General features: G+C 34.4%; 1 protein-coding gene across 1 annotated transcript in view; it reads right to left on the bottom strand.

Annotated features, from left to right (window-relative positions):
• Positions 1 to 4,241: 4,241 nt before the first annotated feature.
• LOC311185445 (ovostatin homolog 2-like) overlaps positions 4,242 to 22,113 on the bottom strand; it is a gene marked incomplete at both ends in the record, with an annotated part of 44,841 nt that continues 26,969 nt past the window's right edge. The window contains 15 exons of the mRNA XM_084256071.1: positions 4,242 to 4,294; positions 5,060 to 5,162; positions 5,776 to 5,844; positions 6,186 to 6,276; positions 7,379 to 7,503; positions 7,814 to 8,023; positions 8,974 to 9,185; positions 10,561 to 10,726; positions 11,499 to 11,573; positions 16,027 to 16,183; positions 16,984 to 17,065; positions 17,704 to 17,892; positions 18,912 to 18,995; positions 20,102 to 20,153; positions 20,862 to 20,980. Coding sequence (XP_084112197.1) covers positions 4,242 to 4,294; positions 5,060 to 5,162; positions 5,776 to 5,844; positions 6,186 to 6,276; positions 7,379 to 7,503; positions 7,814 to 8,023; positions 8,974 to 9,185; positions 10,561 to 10,726; positions 11,499 to 11,573; positions 16,027 to 16,183; positions 16,984 to 17,065; positions 17,704 to 17,892; positions 18,912 to 18,995; positions 20,102 to 20,153; positions 20,862 to 20,980 — 1,787 coding nt within the window. The remainder of the gene's footprint in view (positions 4,295 to 5,059; positions 5,163 to 5,775; positions 5,845 to 6,185; positions 6,277 to 7,378; positions 7,504 to 7,813; positions 8,024 to 8,973; positions 9,186 to 10,560; positions 10,727 to 11,498; positions 11,574 to 16,026; positions 16,184 to 16,983; positions 17,066 to 17,703; positions 17,893 to 18,911; positions 18,996 to 20,101; positions 20,154 to 20,861; positions 20,981 to 22,113) is intronic.

The following is a 22,113-nucleotide window of genomic DNA, read 5'->3' as shown; positions in this document are numbered from 1 at the left end:
ATCTTCACAAGTATTAAATACTAGAAGTAAACTTTTGTTTAAAAATCCTTTCTTAATTAGCTAAATTTTAATTTGATGCATCTTATGTATTGCTAAATTGAAGCAAGTTTTAACTATTCATTCCTATTTTTTTTTTAATTTTACTTTTCCTACTCTAGAATATTCATTTTCTCTGGTTGTAAGGGTTAAGAAATTTTGTTCATATGAAGAGAAAGAAATGAGATAAGTTCTATCATAATACATTAATTATGTAAGCATCTAGTTATAAATCAAGGATCACATTGTAATCACCATTTAAAATAATTTTAATTATCTATCAACAGATAAATAAAATATGTCCTCTTTACTGTTACTGAAAGCAAAGCACTGGGCCCTAGGTCAAAGGCAAAGGAATTTGGAACTCAGTCATTAGAATCAACTTTTATTCTCAGTTTCTGGAAACTATGCAAATATGGCTTACTAGCACTGATGAATCACTACCAACTGTTGCTTTCTTAAAGACACCCAATAACTCATGGAAATTAAAATATTAACTTAAATATGATTTTGTCAATAAAAACAACTCATAAAATACTTTTGTCTTTTCATAAAAAACTGTAACTTACATGTTTGGATGAATAAACTTCTAATTTGAAAAGAAAATTCTTTTTGTTTAAAATAATCTTCAAATTTACTTATGATAGGCAAAAAAACATTATTTTATTTTTAATTAGAATAAACTCACAAATGGACATTCCAATGACAATTATTCTGTTTCTGAATTTTATCAGATGAAGTGTCTTAGTGGGTATTTGTTATCTGGATGAAGTAAGACACTCCCCTATTTCTTTCCAGTCTCTGCCTTATTTTTATGGAACTAGCTCTTAGGAATAATACAAACATTGAAAAGAGCTGGAGGAGGGCAGAGGTCATTTTTTTCAATGAAGTTGTCATTATTTCTGTCACTCATGACTATGATATATATGAGTACAAAAAATTCTGAAATGGGCCAAAAGTACCCATTCCTAATGCCATACTTTTTTTTGTATCAGGACTATGTTAAAGGTAGATGGACGTATGAGACCTACAATAGGTTAAATAAGGGACCAGGAAAATGAATAACTATAAGAAAGTGAAAATCAAAATCAACAAAAAACTATGAACCAGAGACACTTTTAGGGAGGCGGGGGCGGGAGGGGAGGGATTGGGGTCAGAATGGGGGGCTGCAATTGTATGGGGAATATAACAATAAAATTTATAAAGAAAAAAAATTTCCTTGCAATAGGTCACATTAATTAACAAATGTGAAGCATTTAGTGAGTACTTGGCAGTTATTATAATATATATAGAATTATATATTATTAGTTATTATTAATAAAGTTGCTTTTCCAGTTATTGTTTTGATTGTTATCTTAGAAAATCTTCCTTGTTCAGGAGAAATTTGCTATCACATCTGAGTTGGCTATCTGTGGTTTTGAGCCCCCAAAATAAATGACTCAATCAAAAAATTCTCATACAAATAGAAAAAATGCATACACCAAATCATTCACTAAACAAAAAATAGTATTACAAACTGTAGATGAACTGAAGTGCTGAATATTAAGAGAAGTTGGTAGAATGTCATACATAAATCAAGTGATAAATATGAAGACTTTATTAAAATATCAGAAGTTTTATTTACTATTAAGCGAAAAAGAAAAACCAAGTTATGAATCTAATAATAGCATTAAATATTTACATAATGAAGGGGTAGAAGAGAATAAGCTTACATGAAAAGAATTAACTTTGTTATTGCTGATAATTCTGATGTAATATTAATTGTATAAAAATAGATTTTAAATTATGAAAATAAAAAGTTATCTTAAAAATCCCTATGAAAGATGTCATTAACTTTGAATATATTTCTAAGCCACTGCCGTTATCCCCTTCCTCCAAAAATGTTTGTTTAGAGAGCCTTGAGCACCTGTCAATGGGTGAGAAAGATAGTGTCTTTGCCACTGCAGTTTGCTTTGGGGGAGGAAGAGTTAGAATTGTTGGCATATTTAGAATGAAATTGCAGCTCACATTAGTACATATGGGATATTTGTAGCTATGTTTTCAATGAATAAAAGAAGCAAGATTGGGATCATTTTTTTCCTCCATGATAACTTGCTGATTTCCTGTATATATTATTTTCCATGTAAATATTTGCCCTGGTGGAGAGCAGACTGGAAAATTCTGGAACTTAATGGACACATTTTCATTCTTCAAGGATTTTCTGGCACAGATTCTAAGAGGTATGACAACTATAATCCTATGCATATTGAAGTTGATATCTAATATTACTGTTGGAACATTAAACTATTAATTTTTTGTTCATCAGTAGTTGAAAATAGCATTTTGTAGCATGAAAACATTGTCTGTATTAGAATAGTTAAAGCTATTTTTGAAATAGATTGAAATAGATTTTTGAGAGCTTTATTGAATTATGGTTGTCAGTCAATAAAAAAAATCAATGCACCATTTTCTGGTCTAATTAAAAAGACTCAATACTGCCATATTGACTCAAACCAGTGGGCTTGTTGACTAAACTATGGGTCTTCTACCCTACAAAGAGACATTGTTTATTGTAAAGTGAATTCCCTTCACTTTTACTGAAACTTGAATACAAAGTGTGCTAGTAGAATCACATTTCCTTGAGCCTGGTATGGTTTTTAAAAAAATATGACTGTTGCTATCTTATTTACGCATGTGATGTGTCATGTTTTGGTAAAACAGAAAAACTGAGAAGGTGTGAAGAAATTCTTAACAAAGTAAAGTAAATTTTTATAGACACAGGTATGACCTGAAACCACCAGTTTATCTATGGTGAATCAAACAATAAACATGTACTAAAGGTCCAATTGTAATTTAGGCATATTAGAGTTACACATTGGGCAGGAAGACTACAAGAAGATAGAAGTCTAGCCATCTTATATTTAAAACACCCCATGTTTAATTTGTTGAATACTGACATAATCTAGGATACTCTTTTTCCTTTTTTTTTTTTTTTGGTAACTCTACAACTGGAGAACTTATCTATAGTAGAATTTCAGAATAATCAGAAGTCAATAGGGAAATTGTTTTCATTTCATATTTTCTCCAGCTTCTCCCTAACTCAATCTTCTCAATATTAATTCATTGCTATAACAGTAGTGTTAAGGAAAGGATAGATACTATATATTGTTTTTCAGCAATAAGTGATAAATTCAGAACAATAAAATAATTTTTTCCAGAAAATACCTTTTATAGACAAAATGCCCTTGAATTGCCCACTTGATCATGTACATGAAGTCAGCAAACCATCAGTTAACATATGACTTTCCTTTATTCTTTGAAGATCTTTCACTGAGAATAATCTGTATTTTGCTTTTATGTATTTCTTTTATCTCTTTGAGTTCATATGAAGTCCTTATCAATTTAGTTCCCCCCTCCCCACCTCCCACTAAACCTGCCTTTTTTTCTCTCTCTTTCTCTGCATATTGGAGAATTCCATGGTCTGTACCATAATATCTAAAAACTTGAATTCAGAATTGATAACAAAGCAAATTATCAGAGTTGTTACCAAACAAAGTCTTGAGTTGTTTAGGGTGAAAGATGATTTTACTGAATGAAAAGAAAATCATTGACTCAGATATTAAATCACTGCATTTAATGGAATAATAAAGAAATAATATCTGATACAAAGTTGTAGCAGATTCTAGACTATTCCAGATGTGAGATGGGTTCATGACATGGCTTTCTTCCAGGTTTGATACAAAAGAATGAGTTTGTCCAAAGTAAATAGCTTTGCACCTGGAATTTAAAAACATAGTTAAACAACAATTAAATGTGTGCACATGTATACACATATATAGATAACTATATAGATGGAAACAAACATGCATATATATACACACAGATAAAGCCAAGCCAATATAACACATATAAGTCATATAACACATACATGAATGTGTATCCATATACACACATACTTATTGACATCGATGTATAAAACAAAGTTGAGTTTTTTAATGAGACTTTTAGAAGGCACATGCATAGCTATAAATGCTTTAAACCATTTTAAAGAAATTAATGAAATCTTAATGACTGTTATATTGAATATCTAGTGCACATAGTTCCAGAGACTTCTTTTTGCTTCATCCTTTTTTTTTTTTTTTTCAGTTTCCATCTTCTTATTAAATGGGTTCAGTGGTCTATGATGTATGTATTTCCTTACCGTTTCCTGTGTTTTCTTTTTTGTATCACTGGGAAACTGCAACACTCTTGATGTTGTAAGAAACAATGGCATACTCATCTGGCAAGTAGAGGGAAAGTTCAACCATATTAAATCTCCAACTTTACATAACCAGATTATTTCAGAAAACATAGATAGAATAGGGTCTAATCTTTCCAATGATATTGCAAGACAGTCTATCACTTCTTTTTCTTAATCCAGAAATATCCTATTACAATTTAAGGCACTTGTTGAAGTACGTTCAACTAGTTAATGACAGAGCCAGGATTGAAGTATTATTTCTTTACAAACTTTCTATGCCTTTCAGTAAGAAATTAATAGCACTAACCTTCCAGGGAAAACATTTTAATTCTTTATCAACTTCTTTTTTTTTTTTTCTTTATCAACTTCTTAACAATTTTTTTGAAAGTTAATCTGTCAAGAGTTTCCTCTAATATTTCAGAATGTTGCCCACTTCCTTTCTCAAATCAAAGGTCACAGAGGCTGGATGAAATGATAAGCCTTGGCATTAACTACAAGTCCTGGAAATTTAGCATGATTTGTATTTCACATTAAAGGAGTACTTTTTAACATTATATCTAAAGCATTATAAGTATTAAAAAACTCTGGTAACTGGAAAATGACCAGTAAAAAGATATATCAGGGACCAAATGTGTGTGTGTGTGTGTGTGTGTGTATAAAGTATATATACTCTCTCTCTCTCTCTATATATATATATATATGTGTGTGTATTTGAAGGATGATGTTGGAAAATGTAATAGTTCAGGTAATCTTATATATAATACCATGTTCAGTAGCTTTAGGGCATGATTATTGCTTGCCTACCTTTATCATAATAATTGTAGATCAAAACTGATGCTGGTTGAATGTTGAATACAAGGTTACTTTGCTCAACGGAGAAAGTAAAACGCTGTGCTGTACCAAATACCTATAAAATACAAGTTACAAATTTATCAGAGCATCTCTGCAAAAAGAAAATCACTGAAGAAATTATCTTCCAAAGTTCATGATCTACTCAATTAAATGGATCTAGAATATTGATATCTGATAAAATGACAAAGTAATGACTTAGGTAACATGAAATTGTATAAAATTTTATCTTTCATTGCTTATATAGAGGCATTAGGGTAATGTAGGCATTTATATGAATGGTAGTGATGTTCTTCTGGAAAATATGAGTGAAAATCACACCAGCCTTTGTTGAAGTTCAAATCAAACTATAAAAAGAATAATATCTTAACTCTGTGACCAGACTATGTTAGTTGATATGAAGGATAAAAAGCAGGGAAATGATGTTTCTAAACCTGAAAATTATCTAGTAAGTTAGCAAACACATAAAGGGAATAAATTAGAATTAATGGGGAAGAGAGAGATTAGTAGTAGAACAGAACACTAGTCCTCTTTAATGTCCCATATTTTTCTAGCAAACCTTATTGTATAAATCAATAAAAAAAAAACCCTATTGGTATATACCTATACCAGTTACTCTCAGGAGAAAACAAGAAAGTCATGGAAGAAAAAAAATACACTGTTCAACTTACATTTTCCAAGTAGAAAAGAACACGGTCATTCTTGACTTCAGTCTTTGTCACGTGGCCATTGCTTTCAAGCTTTGAAAAAATTGACAGGAAGGGATGGAGGATAGATGTTAAAGAGTTCCGTTCCAGTACTGATTTCTTCATGCCTTTACTTAACCAGTTGTAAGGAATCTATTTTATGGATTGTTCCCATGTGTCATGATGTTTTCATCAACTCAAAATAGGAACTAAATAAATATAAATTAGGAGCACCATCCCTCCGGTGTTACAGCACAATTAAAAATGGAAACTCTAAATGAGTAACTTTGCTTAAAAGAAGACTTTCATAACTTGGTTTAGCTAACAAATTATTTCTGTGCTAACATTATCCTCTACTACTTTTTCTATGCTGAGATTGGGCTTTGATTATTTACCTCCTCAATGGATGACATGATTGGAGTAAAGCCTGATAGCATTTTTACATCAACAAGGACCATATTGGACTTATTGTGAATTCCAGTATATCTGAAATTTATAAACAGAACACTAGTTTAAATATCAGTGTAGAAAAGTGACATAATACTAAGGGTGATCAGTACATAAATATGTATTAGCTATACTGGAGGAAAGGCAAAAGCTGAAGAACACCTGAAGAAAGTCATTTTCAAACTTCTGAGAAGAAGCACAATTGGAGTGATAATGAATGAGATGATACAAAGCAACTTAAGTTGAAATAAAGAATGAATTATCTGGACCTGGAATCTCCCCAAACCTTGTTTTTAGGCTTATCTGAGGACTTAGATTCAGAACTCACAAAGAAATCTTATACATTTATATCATATATACTTTTTTTAGTCTAATTTAAGCAATACTTAAAGGAAATCTTTGTTTAAAAAGCAGGGTGTTAGCAGAATCATAGAGTAGACATTTTCCCCAGAGTCTAAGTAATGCCTCTGACTCTGAATAGAATTTTTTGGAAAAAAAATTAAGAATTCCATGTTGTATTTCCATCTTAGCTCTGGGGTCAAGAGGTTTTCAGTAGAAAATCCTAAGAAAAATTCCTAACTAATTTCCAACTAATTTTACTCAATTTTTGTCCACATGTTAACTAAGGCTGAAATTCTTTGGCATCTATGAATGATAAATGATTTCAAAACAAAATTTTTTTTCCAACTCTGAAAAATAGAAATCTGAAATGTTGCTCCATACAAGTATGAAAGAAGTATTTGTTGATTTTCTCCTAAAGGTTCACTTCCTAAAGTGCTTGTCTTGAACGAGAAAAAGAGAGTGTCCATTGTCCAAAACTGACAAGATTTCCATGCAAAAAAAAAAAAAAAATAGAAAACAACAAACAGAAGAATTGCTTGATTGTCAGTGTGGCAAGAACTTTCAAATTATACTTGCATACAATTCAGATCATGCTTGCATAATTCTAGCTATGATTTAAAGAACTACTAAATTGTGGTGTATACCTAGAGAGCTATTAAGTGACCATGTTGTAGAAACCACACACTGATCTGTGAACTCATCGTGGTTAGCAACATCAGTGTTTTGCTCTTGTTTAAAATTTTTTTTAATATGTTACTCTTTCTTTAACCTGGAAGTTGATTCAAAATATAACACTTACTTGAAGGTTATGGTCAGGTCAAAATTACTCTGCAATTTATCTGAGGAGTTTTTCTTTACCATTTCCATGGCTAGGGAAAATCCAGAAGCCTCCTTTGGGAGGGGCACATTATACCTCAGGGTAACCTAAAAAGGATAACAAATCATAAGAAAAGCCATTCATGTATCTTGCAATAAAAACTGAAGGGTTTATGGTTTCTCTATTTTCATTATAATGCACTTTATTTACATCTTTACCATCAGAGAATAAGGCTAAATGTAATTTAATTTTCAGAAGACACAAAAATCTTCATGAAATAATTTGCATTTTCAGCTGTTGATTGGGAAATATCAGTGAGAGAAAGAATAATCATGGCAATATGCAAGATGGTAAAATGACACTTCATGAATAATTGAACAATCTTTTTAAGTAACAAACATCCAGGATTTCTATTACCTGAGTAAATATACAACCTTGTCCTTCCACCTCTACTGTGTATTGTCCATGTGTTTTGGTTAGCTCTGAGTGTTGGACCAGTAAGCGGTTGTCACTGTTAATCTGGAAAATCTGTTTGGATTTTTCAGTGCTGATGGTAACCTTGTTTTGACCATTGGAGAAGGTTAACTTCACGTAGCGGGTTATGGCAAGAAGACAGACGGCGTTGCCCTGCACAGAAAAGAACAAGCAACAATCTGAGCTCTGCTAGGATGGGATATTCATCATCATTTGGTCATAAAAATATTCCTAAGACAGGTCAATAGAACACCAAGAAGCAATAACCTGACCAAAGGAAAATATATTTGCTTGTGCAGGTTGTTGCCATTTAATATTCTGCAATAATCTTAATTAGATTTTAGTTTTTCTAAAGGATTTTATAAAGTACAATCACTATTGTTGAAAATAGTGCCAAATCTCTTTTTTTTTTTTTTTTAAAAAAAAGATGTTATATAATTTGACTGCCCTGGATAATGCTTGTGCCCAGATATCTTCGAGGAAGGAAAGTCAGCATCGGGAAGGGTGTTGGACTAACATATGACTATTCAGAAGCTAAGACAAAACTAAGGCGGAAAGTCAAGAATTTCCTTGTGGGAATGAAATTGTATTTCTTTGCATTTCAAAATGTTTTTCCTTTTAAAAGACACAGATCAATGCTTCTTATGCCTCTTTTTTCCTCTGACCCATTCCTTTCATTTGCTTTTCCCAATGGGTAGATCATAGAAACAGAGAAAACACTTTCTTCTTGATTGCTGCATAGTTTGACCATAGTATCATCAGATAGCTAACTGACTAAGACTCCGGTCCCCATGGCAATAATCTCTTGTAGACCAACATTCAGTTTTTACTATCTAAATGGAGATATAAACCAGGCACAAATTTCCTAATGAGGGCCTTAGTCTATTCATTTTCATGTAGGTCGTTCCAAGTGGAGTATCTGATACATAATAACTGCCCCCAGAAATGACTGAGATTAAATAAAATAAAATGAGATTTATAAAGTCAAGTGTTCTTCATCTCACAAGGCATTTTCTATCACTACTTTTGCTACCTAGATTCTTTTAGAGTTTCATATTAGGTGTTAATCATATCATTATTAATATCAGGTCCATATCGATCACCTGGTTGGATGAAAAGGTTCCGTGGGAATTCAGCTGTTGGGTAAGCCACTGCACAATCTTGCTAGCATAGGTGAGGTCGGGAGTTTTCCTGGAAATGACAGCCAATAGCACGTAGCAAGTCTTCTCTGTCTCAGCAGACGGTATCCAGGGAATAAAAGCTGGAGGTATTTTGGCCTTAGGTTTCTTTGTTTTTTCCCAATATATCAAATTATCTGAGGAAGAAGAAGAATTTTCACACAATCCCTTTAAAAAGCACTGGCTAGGGCCTCCCCAGTGGTGCAGGGGGTTGAACGCTGCCCTGTGAAGCTGTCCGCAGCCTCTGCAGTGCTGGTTTGATCCCCGCTGGCTGGCAAGAATCCCGCATGGTGTGGCAGACCTCTCCTGCCTCGCCCTCTGCTCCCCTCAGTAGTGTATTTCCGTCTTCTGCCTGTTCTGCTCTCTGCTCTGTCTCTGGTGAATCTTTTCACCCTCCGGCGCCTGTACCTAGCTCTTGTATAAAAATAAATCAATCTTAAAAAAAAAAAAACAACACACTGACTACACATAAAAGGATGCAAATTCCATTTTGGTCTCTATTAAGGGCTGAATCATGCCTAGTGTTCAAGTGCCCTATACGCCATACCTCAGAATGTGACTTTATTTGGAGACTGGGCTTTTAAAGAGCCAATTAAGATACAATGAAACCCTTACTGTGGGCCTAATCCAATATGACTGGTATCTGTATTAAAAGAGGAAATTTGGACTTGCTGAAGAGGCCCCAGGGATGTTCCCACACATGTGAAGAGAGAGGAAGAAAATGACCTTCTTCTAATGACAAGAAGAGAAGTTACTAGAAAAGATCATATCTGTCAATACCTTGATCATGGACTGCTAGCCTTCAGAACTGTGAAAAAATCAAACTTCTGTTGTTTAAGCCATTCATTCTGTGGTATTTTGTGATGGCAGCCCCAGCAAAATCAAACAAAACAACTATAAGTCTTCAAATTGCCACTTTTTAAGGTCAAAAGTGGTATGTGATTGTTTCACAAGTAATTTTTGTTTTGTTTATGTCATGGTCACCAAGTTAAATTGCCTTTAGTAACTTATTTGAAAAGAAACTAGCACAAAAGGAAGAAGAGGAAAATAGAAAACATATGATGTTCTTTAAAGATAAAGGCCCCCGGGCCTCCCTGGTGATGCAGCAGTTGAGCGCTGGGTTGCCAAGCTGCCCACAGCCTCTGCAGTGCTGGTTCGATCCCCGGCTGCTCCCCGGCCACTGGAGGAGGGTCCCACATGGCGCGCAGACCTCTCCTGCCGCCCGCTGCTCCCCTCAGCAGTGTACTTCGGTCCTTCTGCCTGCTCTGCTCCCCGCTCTGGCTCTGGTGAATTCTCTCACCCTCCTGTGCTTCTGACTGTACCCAGTGCTTGTATAAATAAATAAATAAATAAATAAATCTTAAAAAATAAATAAATAAAGATAAAGGGCCCCTGAAAAATTCCAGAAGAGAAAAACAAATATACTAGTGAAGAGGTCTCTGTGATGCTAATTAAGTTTCATCACTTTGTTCACAGTCACCTCTATTAGCATAATGGAATAATAATACTCACTTGTTTTTGTAGCAGATTGATCCAGGATTTGAAGTAAAGATTCCACTTGTTTTTCTTTTCCAGCTAATGCAAAAGCATAAGCTAGAATTGCTTGAGTGTAGCCATTAGTGACATCATTTTTCAAAGCCTCCTCCAGGCAAAAGAATCCATTTCGTAGAGCTGGAAACTAGTTAGAAAGAATAAAGTATTTTAAAATAACACCCAAATGCTTTATATATCATACTTTAAATATATTCCTGAAATTTATTTTAATGGCAATATTAGTATTTGAGAAATAAAATTTAAGTAATATGAAAATGCCTGTCTATACTGGTCAGTCGTATTTTAGTTAGTGTAAGTTTCTTCTAGGTAGAAAAACATAAAATATCTAAGATATTTTACTCTGGTGCTTAAAATAGAGGTTTATATTTCTAAAGATAATTTTCGAGATATACTAATGAATCTAAATATTTCTAGTATCTTAGTTGTAGATTTTTTTAAATTAGATAATCTGAATTTTGGATTGGAAAGTAGCCATAATGAATCACACTTAAGTTGAAAATGTTCACATACTGAATTGTTTAGATGAGCAGAACATTAAATATACTTAGAACAGGGGTTCTTAAACTGAAGTTCATTGCTGAACTTCAGGAGATAGGAAATACATGCAATGCTCTGAAAAACGTGTGTGTGTGTGTGTGTGTGTGTGCGCGCATGTGCATGCATAAGTATATTCTCCCAAAGGTTTCTATGAATCAAATCAGTCTGAGTAATATCAATTTAAAGAGTGATAATGAATTGAGTACTTTTTCACATTTCATTAATTTTTCATATTTCATTAATCATTAATCAATCAATCATTAATTAATCAGTCATTAATCTGAGTATTTCAGATCATTCTGAATCCTATTTCTTGTGCATTTCATTTACTGAAACTAAAAGATAATGGGAATCCATACAGTGAAATTGAGCCCAGCTTCAAGAAATGCTCCAACTACATAGGCAGTGAGTGAGACATCCTCTTCATTTCCGCCCTAAACACAAAGGAACAAGGAGTCATATCGGATAGCAGAGGCACAAAATAACAGCTGATTTTCTGAAGCCAAGTTAGGAAGGGAAGAAACACTGGAACAAATGCCATTCATAAAAACACTTGAGGTTGATATGATAATATCAATAGATGCTGAGAAAGCTTTCGACAAAGTGCAACACCCATTCATGATAAAAGCCCTTGAAATTCTTGGGATACAAGGAACATACCTCAACATCATAAAGGCCATCTATGACAAGCCAACAGCCAGTATCATTCTCAATGGTGAAAAGCTGAAAGCAATTCCATTAAGATCTGGAACAAGACAAGGATGTCCACTCTCACCATTGCTTTTCAATATAATACTGGAAGTCCTAGCCAGGGCAATAAGACAAGAGAAAGACATCCAAGGAATCCAAATAGGAAAAGAAGAAGTCAAACTATCACTATTTGCAGACGATATGATATTATACATAGAGAACCCCAAAAACTCCACAGAAAAGCTAATTCAACTCATCAATCAGTTCAGTAAAGTGGCAGGATACAAAATCAACACGCAAAAGTCAGTAGCCTTCCTATACACAAACAATAAATCTGAAGAAGAAGAAATCAAAAAGACCATCCCTTTTGTTATTGAAACAAAAAAAATCAAATATTTGGGAATAAATCTAACAAAAGAGGTAAAGGACCTATACAAAGAAAACTATAAAACACTGTTAAAAGAAATAGAAGAAGACACAAAGAAATGGAGAGACATCCCCTGCTCATGGATTGGAAGAATAAACATTATTAAAATGGCCATCCTTCCAAAAGCAATATACAGATTCAATGCTATTCCAATCAAAATTTCAATGTCATTCTTCAAAGAAATAGAACAATTATTGATGAAATTCATATGGAATCACAAAAAACCCCGAATAGCCAAAGCTCTCCTGAAAAAAAAAGAAGGGAATGGAGGCATCAGACTCCCAGACTTCAAACTATACTACAAAGCCATAATCATCAAAACCGCATGGTATTGGAACAAGAACAGACATACAGACCAATGGAATCGAATAGAAAATCCAGAAATAAACCCACAGGTTTATGGTCAACTAATCTTTGACAAAGGAGCAAAGACTATGCATTGGAGCAAAGAAAGTTTGTTCAATAAATGGTGCTGGGAAAACTGGGTCGCTACATGCAAAAGAATGAAGCTTGACCACCACCTCACACCATACACAAAAATCAACTCAAAATGGATTAAAGAACTAGACATAAGACCTGAAACCATAAAATATATAGAAGGAAATATAGGCGAAACACTACGTGATTTGCACATCAAAGACATCTTTACAGACACATCACCCAAAGCTGTGATAGTGAAGGCAAAGATAAACAGCTGGGACTATATCAAATTAAAGAGCTTTTGCACAGCAAAAGAGACAATAACAAAAACAAAGAGAAACCCCACCAACTGGGAGAACATTTTTGCACCCAACACTAATGATAAAGGACTGATCACAAAAATCTGCAAAGAGCTGATGAGTCTCAACAACAACAAAGAAAATAATCCAGTCAAAAAATGGGCAGAAGAGCTTAAAAGAAACTTCTCTGAAGAGGAAATGCAAATGGCCAACAGGCATATGAAAAAATGTTCAACATCACTTGTCATCAGGGAAATGCAAATCAAAACTACCATGAGATACCATCTTACACCAGTGAGAATGGCACATATTAAAAAAACTAGCAACAACAAATGTTGGCGAGGGTGTGGAGAAAAAGGAACTCTTCTGCACTGTTGGTGGGAGTGCAAACTGGTCCAACCACTGTGGAAAGCTGTGTGGAGATTTCTGGACCTACTAAACATAGAGCTTCCATATGACCCAGCAATTCCACTCCTAGGTATTTACCCAAAGGACACAGAAACATCAATTCCAAAGAACACCTGCACCCCTATGTTTATAGCAGCACTGTTTACAATAGCTAAGCTTTGGAAACAACCCAAATGCCCAAAAATAGATGACTGGATCAAGAAGATGTGGTACATATATACCATGGAATATTACTCAGCATTCAAAAAAGATAAACACATGCAATTTGCTGCAACATGGATGGCGCTGGAAGGGATCATGCTCAGCGAAATAAGCCAAAAAGAAAAAGAAAAATACCGGATGGTCTCACTCATAGCAGGAATCTAGAAAACTTAAATAAGGGACCAGGAAAATGAATAACTATAAGAAAGTGAAAATCAAAATCAACAAAAAACTATGAACCAGAGACACTTTTAGGGGGGCGGGGGCGGGAGGGGAGGGATTGGGGTCAGAATGGGGGGCTGCAATTGTATGGGGAATATAACAATAAAATTTATAAAAAAAAAAACAAAAAAAAAAAAAAAACACTTGAGGTTGTGTATTTTTTGAGTTAGTCAATAACCATGCTATCTGAGTGATAATCCATCAAGAGTCACCATAATAATGAAATAAAACACACAGTGAACCTCAAGTACACTTAATGACACCTGTAATCATATTTATATGACCTGGCATTAAGCATGAATTCCAAACAGTTCATATGACTATTTTACTGTATTTGGTGTTGATTTAGAAAAGCAAACAATATTTATGATGGGGCAGAGCAGAAAGTTGCTGTGAAGCTTCCTGAACATTCCTAGAAAAGTATAGTGGGAGGTGACAGTGATCAGGACTCAGATTCTTTCTGTGTAAAATTAGAAAACCATTCCTAATTTATTTGGTTTTCAAGCTGTGTGTAAATTTCAGTGGGGGTACTTAAGAATTAAATAAACCAGTATCCACACAAAATATTATGATTTTAAAAGTCAGAGAATAAGATACAAGGAAATGAATTTTAGAGGGTGCTCTAGTGATACTGATGCAAATTGCATTCAAGTATAAACTTCATTTTTTCATTTAATTAAAAGCTGACCTCTGTTCTTCAGAGGGAATGTCCCTGGGGAGCTCCATTTTCAAAGTGAAATACCTGCAGATGGTGGTCACTCAAGATGTAGGGGCCAACACACTTAAATGATAAGTTGGATCAGCATTATTTTTCCCTTGCTTTTTGTCCCTCCCAATTGAAAACACACACACACACACACTCACACACAATATCACAGAAAAGGATTGAGTAAGGTCAGACAAATTGAAGTAGTGATTACTAATGAATCCAAGAAGAATGATGTGGAGGAGATGTTTTAGAGAAGAATATGTAAAAGTCTACTTTTTTTCTTTTTTCTTTTTTTTTAAAGATTTATTTATTTCTGCATACAAGAACTGGGGTACAGGCCCAGACACGTGGTTGATGAGAGGATGCACCAGAGACAGAGTGGGGAACGGAACAGGCAGACTGACAAAATACACTGCTGAGGGGAGCAGCGGGCGAGACAGGAGAGGTCTGCCTTGCCATGTGGGACCCTCGCTGGCCGGCTGGGATTGCACCAGTGCTGCAAAGGCTGCGGACAGCTTCACAGCACTGCGCTCAACCGCCTGTGCCACCAGGGGAGGCCCAAGTCTCCTTTTTTTCTATGTAAGAACAAGAGATCTTTTTTGTCAAGTCCTCCCTCCCCCACCATTGTGAAGATTAGGTTTGGAATAATTTAAGATCATTTCTCCATATGACATACGAGTAAAGTAATTTGAAAATAATTCACATTAAAATTAAATACCATACAGGGTTGCTATTCATTCATATTTTGAAGTAAATTAACTTTATATTCCAAAACCCAAGAAGAGGCGTGGCAGTTCAGAAGTATACCAAGGAAAAGTCCAGAATATTTCAGGGAATGTCAAAGCCTGCTGAAATATCATGATTGGAGATTGTGTTTCTAAGGCAAAACATGGAGGCTAGGGAAGATACCATGGGATGGAGGTGAACATCTACCTCAAAGAAAGGAAATGAGAAGATTTAACTAAACAGAGGCAGGAAAAGAGGAGGAGTGGGTATTGTCAAAAACATACTTCATACCAGATGTATTTTGACCAAGGGCAAACAAGATTCTCATAGTTTGACTTCAAAAGCAGTTAGAAGAGTGCATCATTAAATGGTATAAATCCCCAGATCCTTTTCATGGGCTTGCTTGCTATCCACAAATTAGATGAACTACCTATTCAAGGCTCCCTCCCTTAATATATTGCCTGGCTCCAAATTTATGAATGTTTCCTCTCTCAGTTCCTTTTCTCTTCATGCTCCCCTATTTCCAGTTCATCTGCTGAAGAGGACTGGTTCTATGAAAGGACTGCAGAAGGCAAACAATGTGCTCATGAGTCCCATTCAGGCTGTGGTTAAAGGCGATAGTAATGAGGCTGCTGACCAGGGCACTAGTGCCTTATAATGAGAGCAGACTCAGAAAGGGTAACACAGTCATCAGAAAAATATTCATGTTCCAGATTTGGGAGGCCAGAGTTAGCGAAGGTAGACATGCCAAGCACAAGCACGGCCCAGTTCTGTTAGTCTCTCACCTCCCAGGCAGTGCTGAAAAGTTTGCCATCACTTTTAAAGCAACCATTGCTTTTCTGTTTGCTTGACAGCCAGATTAAGGTCTGCTTTTGAATTTGTTCATCGATGAAAACATGTTTCTTTATTTCCTCTAATGTCTTAAAAGTAAAAGCACTGAGCCTGTAATGCAAATTGCTGGTTAGACAAAAGTTAGGTATGAAAAGAATGATGATGGTGTCTACTCAATTCATGTGTTGTCATTGTTCCCTTTGGGTAATGGATACACTGAATTTAGCTAATGTTGATTATAGCATGATCGTTAACATTTATTTTTATTGATATAACATTGGTTTGTAGCATCATATAGGTTTTTGCAATGAGTTGATTGATAGTGGGTTTGTGCCAATAAGATGTTATGAACAGTATAACTTGTGAAAATAAGATAGGCATATGATGGGTATATGAAAAGAAGATAGGTAATTTCTAATGTTTATCCACACAGTTCTTGCTCCACTGTATTATCCATATGTGGAGACAGAATGGGTGTAATCAGATGCAATTAGATGTTTTGGGCCTTAGGAGTTTAGTCTCCTGAATCTATATGGGCATAGATTCAGAATGTAGAATAAGACCTGCCATTTTCCATGGAATTAGCAAGCTTTGGAATGGTGTGTGTGTGTGTGTGTGTATGTATGTATGTGTGTGTGTATGCATGTATATATTTTTCCATATATTGGGGATATATATATTTCATTTATTCCATGTATATGTCATTAAATGATCAGAGTCCTAATCACATTTCCATGAGACCACAGATATATTATTGCATTAGAATTGTAATAATCAAATATTTTAGTTTTGTGTGATTTCCTCTGTTAATTTGATATGTAATTTGTTTCTAATTCCCACTTCACTCAAATCTCTTCCCTCACCAGCCCTCCTAGATAATTCCTTTATTATTTAAAATTGTCATTTCTTACCATGTGCTTCCTTCATCATTGCTCAGCCAAAACACTCTATATGATCCATCAGAGTTTTTGAAAGACAATTGCTTTTGATAACCTAAAATATAACATTGTAGAAAATTATTATTATTTTAATCTAAGAAAGTTAGGAGAAAAAGGATGGGGTAGTGCAAGCCCTGAGTTTTAATGTCAGACCTAAACTACCAGGATGATCATTTCAATTTTTATTTCTGAAGCTCAGCTTCTCCCTTCATAGTGAGAGAGAAAAATAACTCCTACCTTATAGTATTTTAATAACAAATAAGATATGACATGTGACAGTGTCTAGCTCAATAATTGGCACCACTAATTGTTAAATACCTTTCCTTTATTTTACTTCACTGTTATCTTTCTAAAAAAAAAAAGACCAAAAGACATTATACCCTTGAACTTTTTCTTGATAACACATTTTACAAGGTTTATAGACCCTTTTGTACAGACAAATCACTTCTTTGAAATGGAAAAAATTGTGAGGCTATATGACTACATAGATTTTGTAGTAAAAAAGTAATAAAAACTAAAAATATAGCAAAGACTCTGAGTACCCCAATTCAGATTCATTTTTTCTTCAAGACTACCTCGTAACAACAGCTTTATGACATGTTCGTATTAGCAACAACTATTCTATAAAGTTGTAGTCCTATAAATATTCTATAATTTATTTATTATACACAGAATTTATTTAAATCATCTCACCACTAGAAAAGGAAAAGAAAATCTTAGATTTAACTTCCTCTGTCAATTGTCGAGTAGATTTCAGATAGTCAAGGAGATAGGCATCAGATGCGAGTCGAGCAATATTTTCCTCTCCTGCCAATATAGTGTATCCACTGGGCGTCTGGAGAAGATTCTTTAGATTTTGCGTTGCAAGTCCTAGAATATCTCCTAAAGATAGAAAAAGTAGATCATTACTATTGCTGAAAGTTGGCATCTCGGTACTAATGACAATAGATAAAAGAGGCATAGTGGAAACAAGAAACATTTAAAATTGAGTCTAGAAGGTGGAAACAAGGAAAGTTTTTTTTTGTTGTTTTGTTTTTCAGTCAATAACCAATTTTTATACTTCTATCTCCTTGAAAATTCCAAACCAATAATCCCTGTTTTTTTTTTTTTAATTATTTCAGTGTCAGACTAACCTTTCCCATGGAAATCAATATGGGTGAAATCCATTAGCCGAAATGTTTGTTGCAATGCAAACATATTAAAAATATTGATGTTGCAAAGCTATTGATGTTTTGATTGAATTTAATGTTTGTGAGCAGCAATAACAGAATTTCAATGACAAGGAAATTTTTTATGAAGTAATTCTAAGCAGGAGATAGGCAGGAAGATGTGTGAAGTTAACAGGGTTCTGTTATGACACATATTCCTGAAAGTCTTACTGGGTGGAGGAGGGGAGCATGAAAGTGGGGTTTAGGAATGCAAGTGTTTGCTTGTTTTTGTGCTTATTTGGTTTTTGAGAAACTGACACTATAAACTGTAATCTGTTCCTACTCCCCAAATGCTAATGTTGATGATAGACAAAGAAGTTTGACTTTTGTAAAACAGATTTTTCCCATTAATGAGGAAATTCCCAGCATTTTTAATAACCAGTATTTATTCTGATTTGCCAAAGGGGAATTTAATATTTCAGATTAATGAGTTATAATAGAACCCTTTGTTTTCTAAATACTAGTTATCATTCCTCAAAATAAGTGGGTCTTAGGAACACAGATTTGGAAAATGGAACTGTAATCCCTTCAGATCTCATATGGAAACAAGCATAGAAGATAATCCTCAACAATAATGCCCTGCAGTTGGTAGTGTGAGAAAATCTCTCCTTCCTGTTTTTAAGGATTTTCTTTTGAGACCACCTTAATCAAAACTTTCACATCACTATGAAGCACAAAATTTAATCACCTTACCCACAACACTGAAAAAGGCCCTGGCTGATCCTTCTATTACATTTTTTGGCAAGTCTAAGACAATTTGCTTGGAGACTTTGGTACCTGGAAAGAAAACATCAGTAATATAAAGTGATGACTTCCTTTTCTAAACAATAACAACAGATTTGTGGGACAGAGATATTAGGAAATTCATTCCATCATTTGTTTTTATTTTATAAGTTGCTGGTTAGATAAAATTGAGGTTTTGATCTAGTTTAGGGTAACAATACATTCAGAAAGTTGTATATAGGGAGGGCCTCCCTGGTGGCGCAGGCGGTTGAGCACAGCGCTGTGAAGCTGTCCGCAGTCTCCACATTGCCAGTTCGATCCCCGCTGGCCAACAGGGGTTCCACGTGGTGTGGCAGACCTCTCCTGCCTTGCCCGCTCCGCTGCTCCCCTCAGCAGTGTATTTCGTCCATCTGCCTGTTCTGTTCCCCACTCTGGCTCTGGTGAATCCTCTCACCCTCCCTCGCATCTGGCCTGTACCTGGGTTCTTGTATAAATAAATAAATAAATAAATCTTTAAAAAAAAAGAAACTGGTATGTAAATCTATATAATAATGGCTCCTATTCTCTATTAGTTTAGTGCCTAAGCTATTAATGTATGAAAACATAGAAGAAACAACTGAAGTTAATATAAAAAATAGCACAAACAAAAGTTAATCCATGGAGACCCCTATTAGGCATTAAAATCAGATCATCATCAATCAATAAAACTGGTGAAGGTCATAAAGCACGTGGTTCAGGGGCAGTGACTTACAGAGTGTTGTTTCATGTAAAGAGTGCAAAAAAAAAAGATTATGCACTACTGGGGCATAATCCTGGTTTTCCACTGTCCATTGCTGTGCCACAATTGCATGTCAAAAATAGGGAAAAATAGACTGAGGCAGATAAATATCATAAGTGACCTAAAAAGAATCTCATCAATCTCATCAAAAGACTTTTTGTTTGGTAAAATTATACAATGAAGACAGGACATGAAATAAAGCCATCCTCTAGTAGAGGATTTTATAAAATCACTAGAATAAAATGACTAAGGGAATAAAATAAATAAAAATCACTAAGGGACTCAGTATAGCAAGTGAATGAATGTGGAAAGAGCAAAATAAATAGACCCTGTTGGTCAGTTTTCTTTAGGACTAATTTGACCATCTAACAGATCCTCTTACCTTTTGCACAGACAAGGAAACTTTGAGTCACTTCTTTTTCAATACCTTCACACTGTTTAAGAACAAACAAAAAAATCAAGCATAAAATTGTGAGTCTGGGTCATCTTTCCATAAAGGAAAAATAATCAAATACCAGTTCACATAGGCATAGCTGGCACAGATTTGTCTCTGGGAGATTGTCCATTCTATATCCCTCTCTGTTTTCACCTGGAAGTCACTGTACATCACCCACACCCATTTTAGAGCCTGTATTTACTTAGCACAGGTAGAGATAACTTTGTCATTTCAGGACACTTATTTGATCCAGCCTAGCATTTCCAGGAGACAAATGGAAGTATAGCAGAGTAGGAACATGCCAAGAGGTGAGGTAAGAACGTTCCCCTGAAAACTAATTCTTTCTGAGGATGATAGGAACCACATAGGAGTGAGGACAAGTAGGTATGTCTCGGATTTGAGATCCATTAAGATGAGGGAAGGAAGTAGAATAGGTATATTAGAAATGTCACTGGTCAGGATCAAACCCAAAATCATCAAGTCTGTTTCAAGTGTTAAGTTTTAGGATCAGGGGTCAGGTATATATTAAAGAAAAGATGAATTTTATTGCTGTTTTAATTCATTTTTAAAATGGCATGTCTTTGGTCAACAGAAACTATCATCAATGAATTAAGTCTCTTTGAGAATTTTTTTTTTTTAATATTTAACCAATTAGATACTATCTGGTTCTTACCTGGACGAGTCTGACAGCTTTATATGTACATACCTTTACCAACAAACTCTTAACCACAGTATCTTTCCAGTTTAGATTTTCCTGCTCATTTGCTTTGTGTGGGCAAGCACTGCTTTGTTTGGACTCTGCAACTACCGTGATATTGACTTTACCTAGAAAACATTCCCAAATACGAGTAAAATTAGAAACTTCTCTCTTTACCATGGAAAATGATTAGTCTATAAACCACATCTTGAATTGGATGAACTGAATTCAGTTATCGTACTTAAATTAAAGTTACTCTTTCTCCTGCCTGGAGATACTTTGATATATTCTGATTTTCCTGTTTCATGATTCCTTATATTAAATAAGAACTCAAAAAAATTTCAAAGAAAGATAATATTTTGCAAAGTGAAACAAGACAATTCCTTTATATTGATAGTTTATAAAGGTTATATATGACAACATAGGAACATAACATGATAACCAAAGCTTTTAATTTTTCCTAAGATCAAACAAAGATAATAAAATATGATATAATGGAAAAGGCACTGGATTTAAATCAAGTCAGCAAGGGATCTATTGTTTTTAACACTGTGATCTCATAGGTCATGTAATTAAAACTGACCTCTAGTTTCTTTACTTATAAAAATTACAAGAAAGAAAAAGATAATTCTTCTGGCTTAATATTACCTGCATGCCAATATGCCAATATGTTAATTAATATACTTTTCTTCTTGTTTGGGTGTTCTATTTTCTCTGCTTCTTTTTAGTAAGTCTTTGCTATTACACTAATAGAATTTTATCCTCTACTCAGTGTCATAAAATCATGCAAGTTGGTAAGTATTTCTGTATCAGTTTTCAGGGTAAGATTTTTGAAGACCTTGTGTGCTTAGAAAAAAATGAGAGGACTAAACATTAATGGGAAAATTGGTCCTAAGAAGACCAGTGTCACAGGTGAACTAAAATGATCTCATAAATAAGCTCTGTGCTGCTAAGTTAATACAGGGAATATGGGATATGAAATAAAGGAAATTTTAATGACTCAATTTGTTTTAATTAGTGATAATGACTACTCTGCAGCCATTACATTTAGCATTCTTTATTTACTAAATGCTTTAACTTTTCCCTTTCCTAATATTTCCAACAATATATTTTCAGATTTGTTTTCTGTATTGCAGATAGCACATGCACCGAGACAATGCTCATATCGTTGCTTAATCCCCATCCAGTGTTGAGTTTTTTTGGTGTTTCATGATATATTTAGTAAATTTGCAACTCCTAGCAATCATTTAGAGTGAGGAGC

This window comes from Talpa europaea, assembly GCF_964194135.1.
Source record: "Talpa europaea genome assembly, chromosome: 15".
In the NCBI taxonomy this organism is placed as follows: Eukaryota; Metazoa; Chordata; class Mammalia; order Eulipotyphla; family Talpidae; genus Talpa; species Talpa europaea.
Note: the sequence above shows the minus strand (reverse complement) of the source record. Positions and strands in the feature narration are given on the sequence as shown.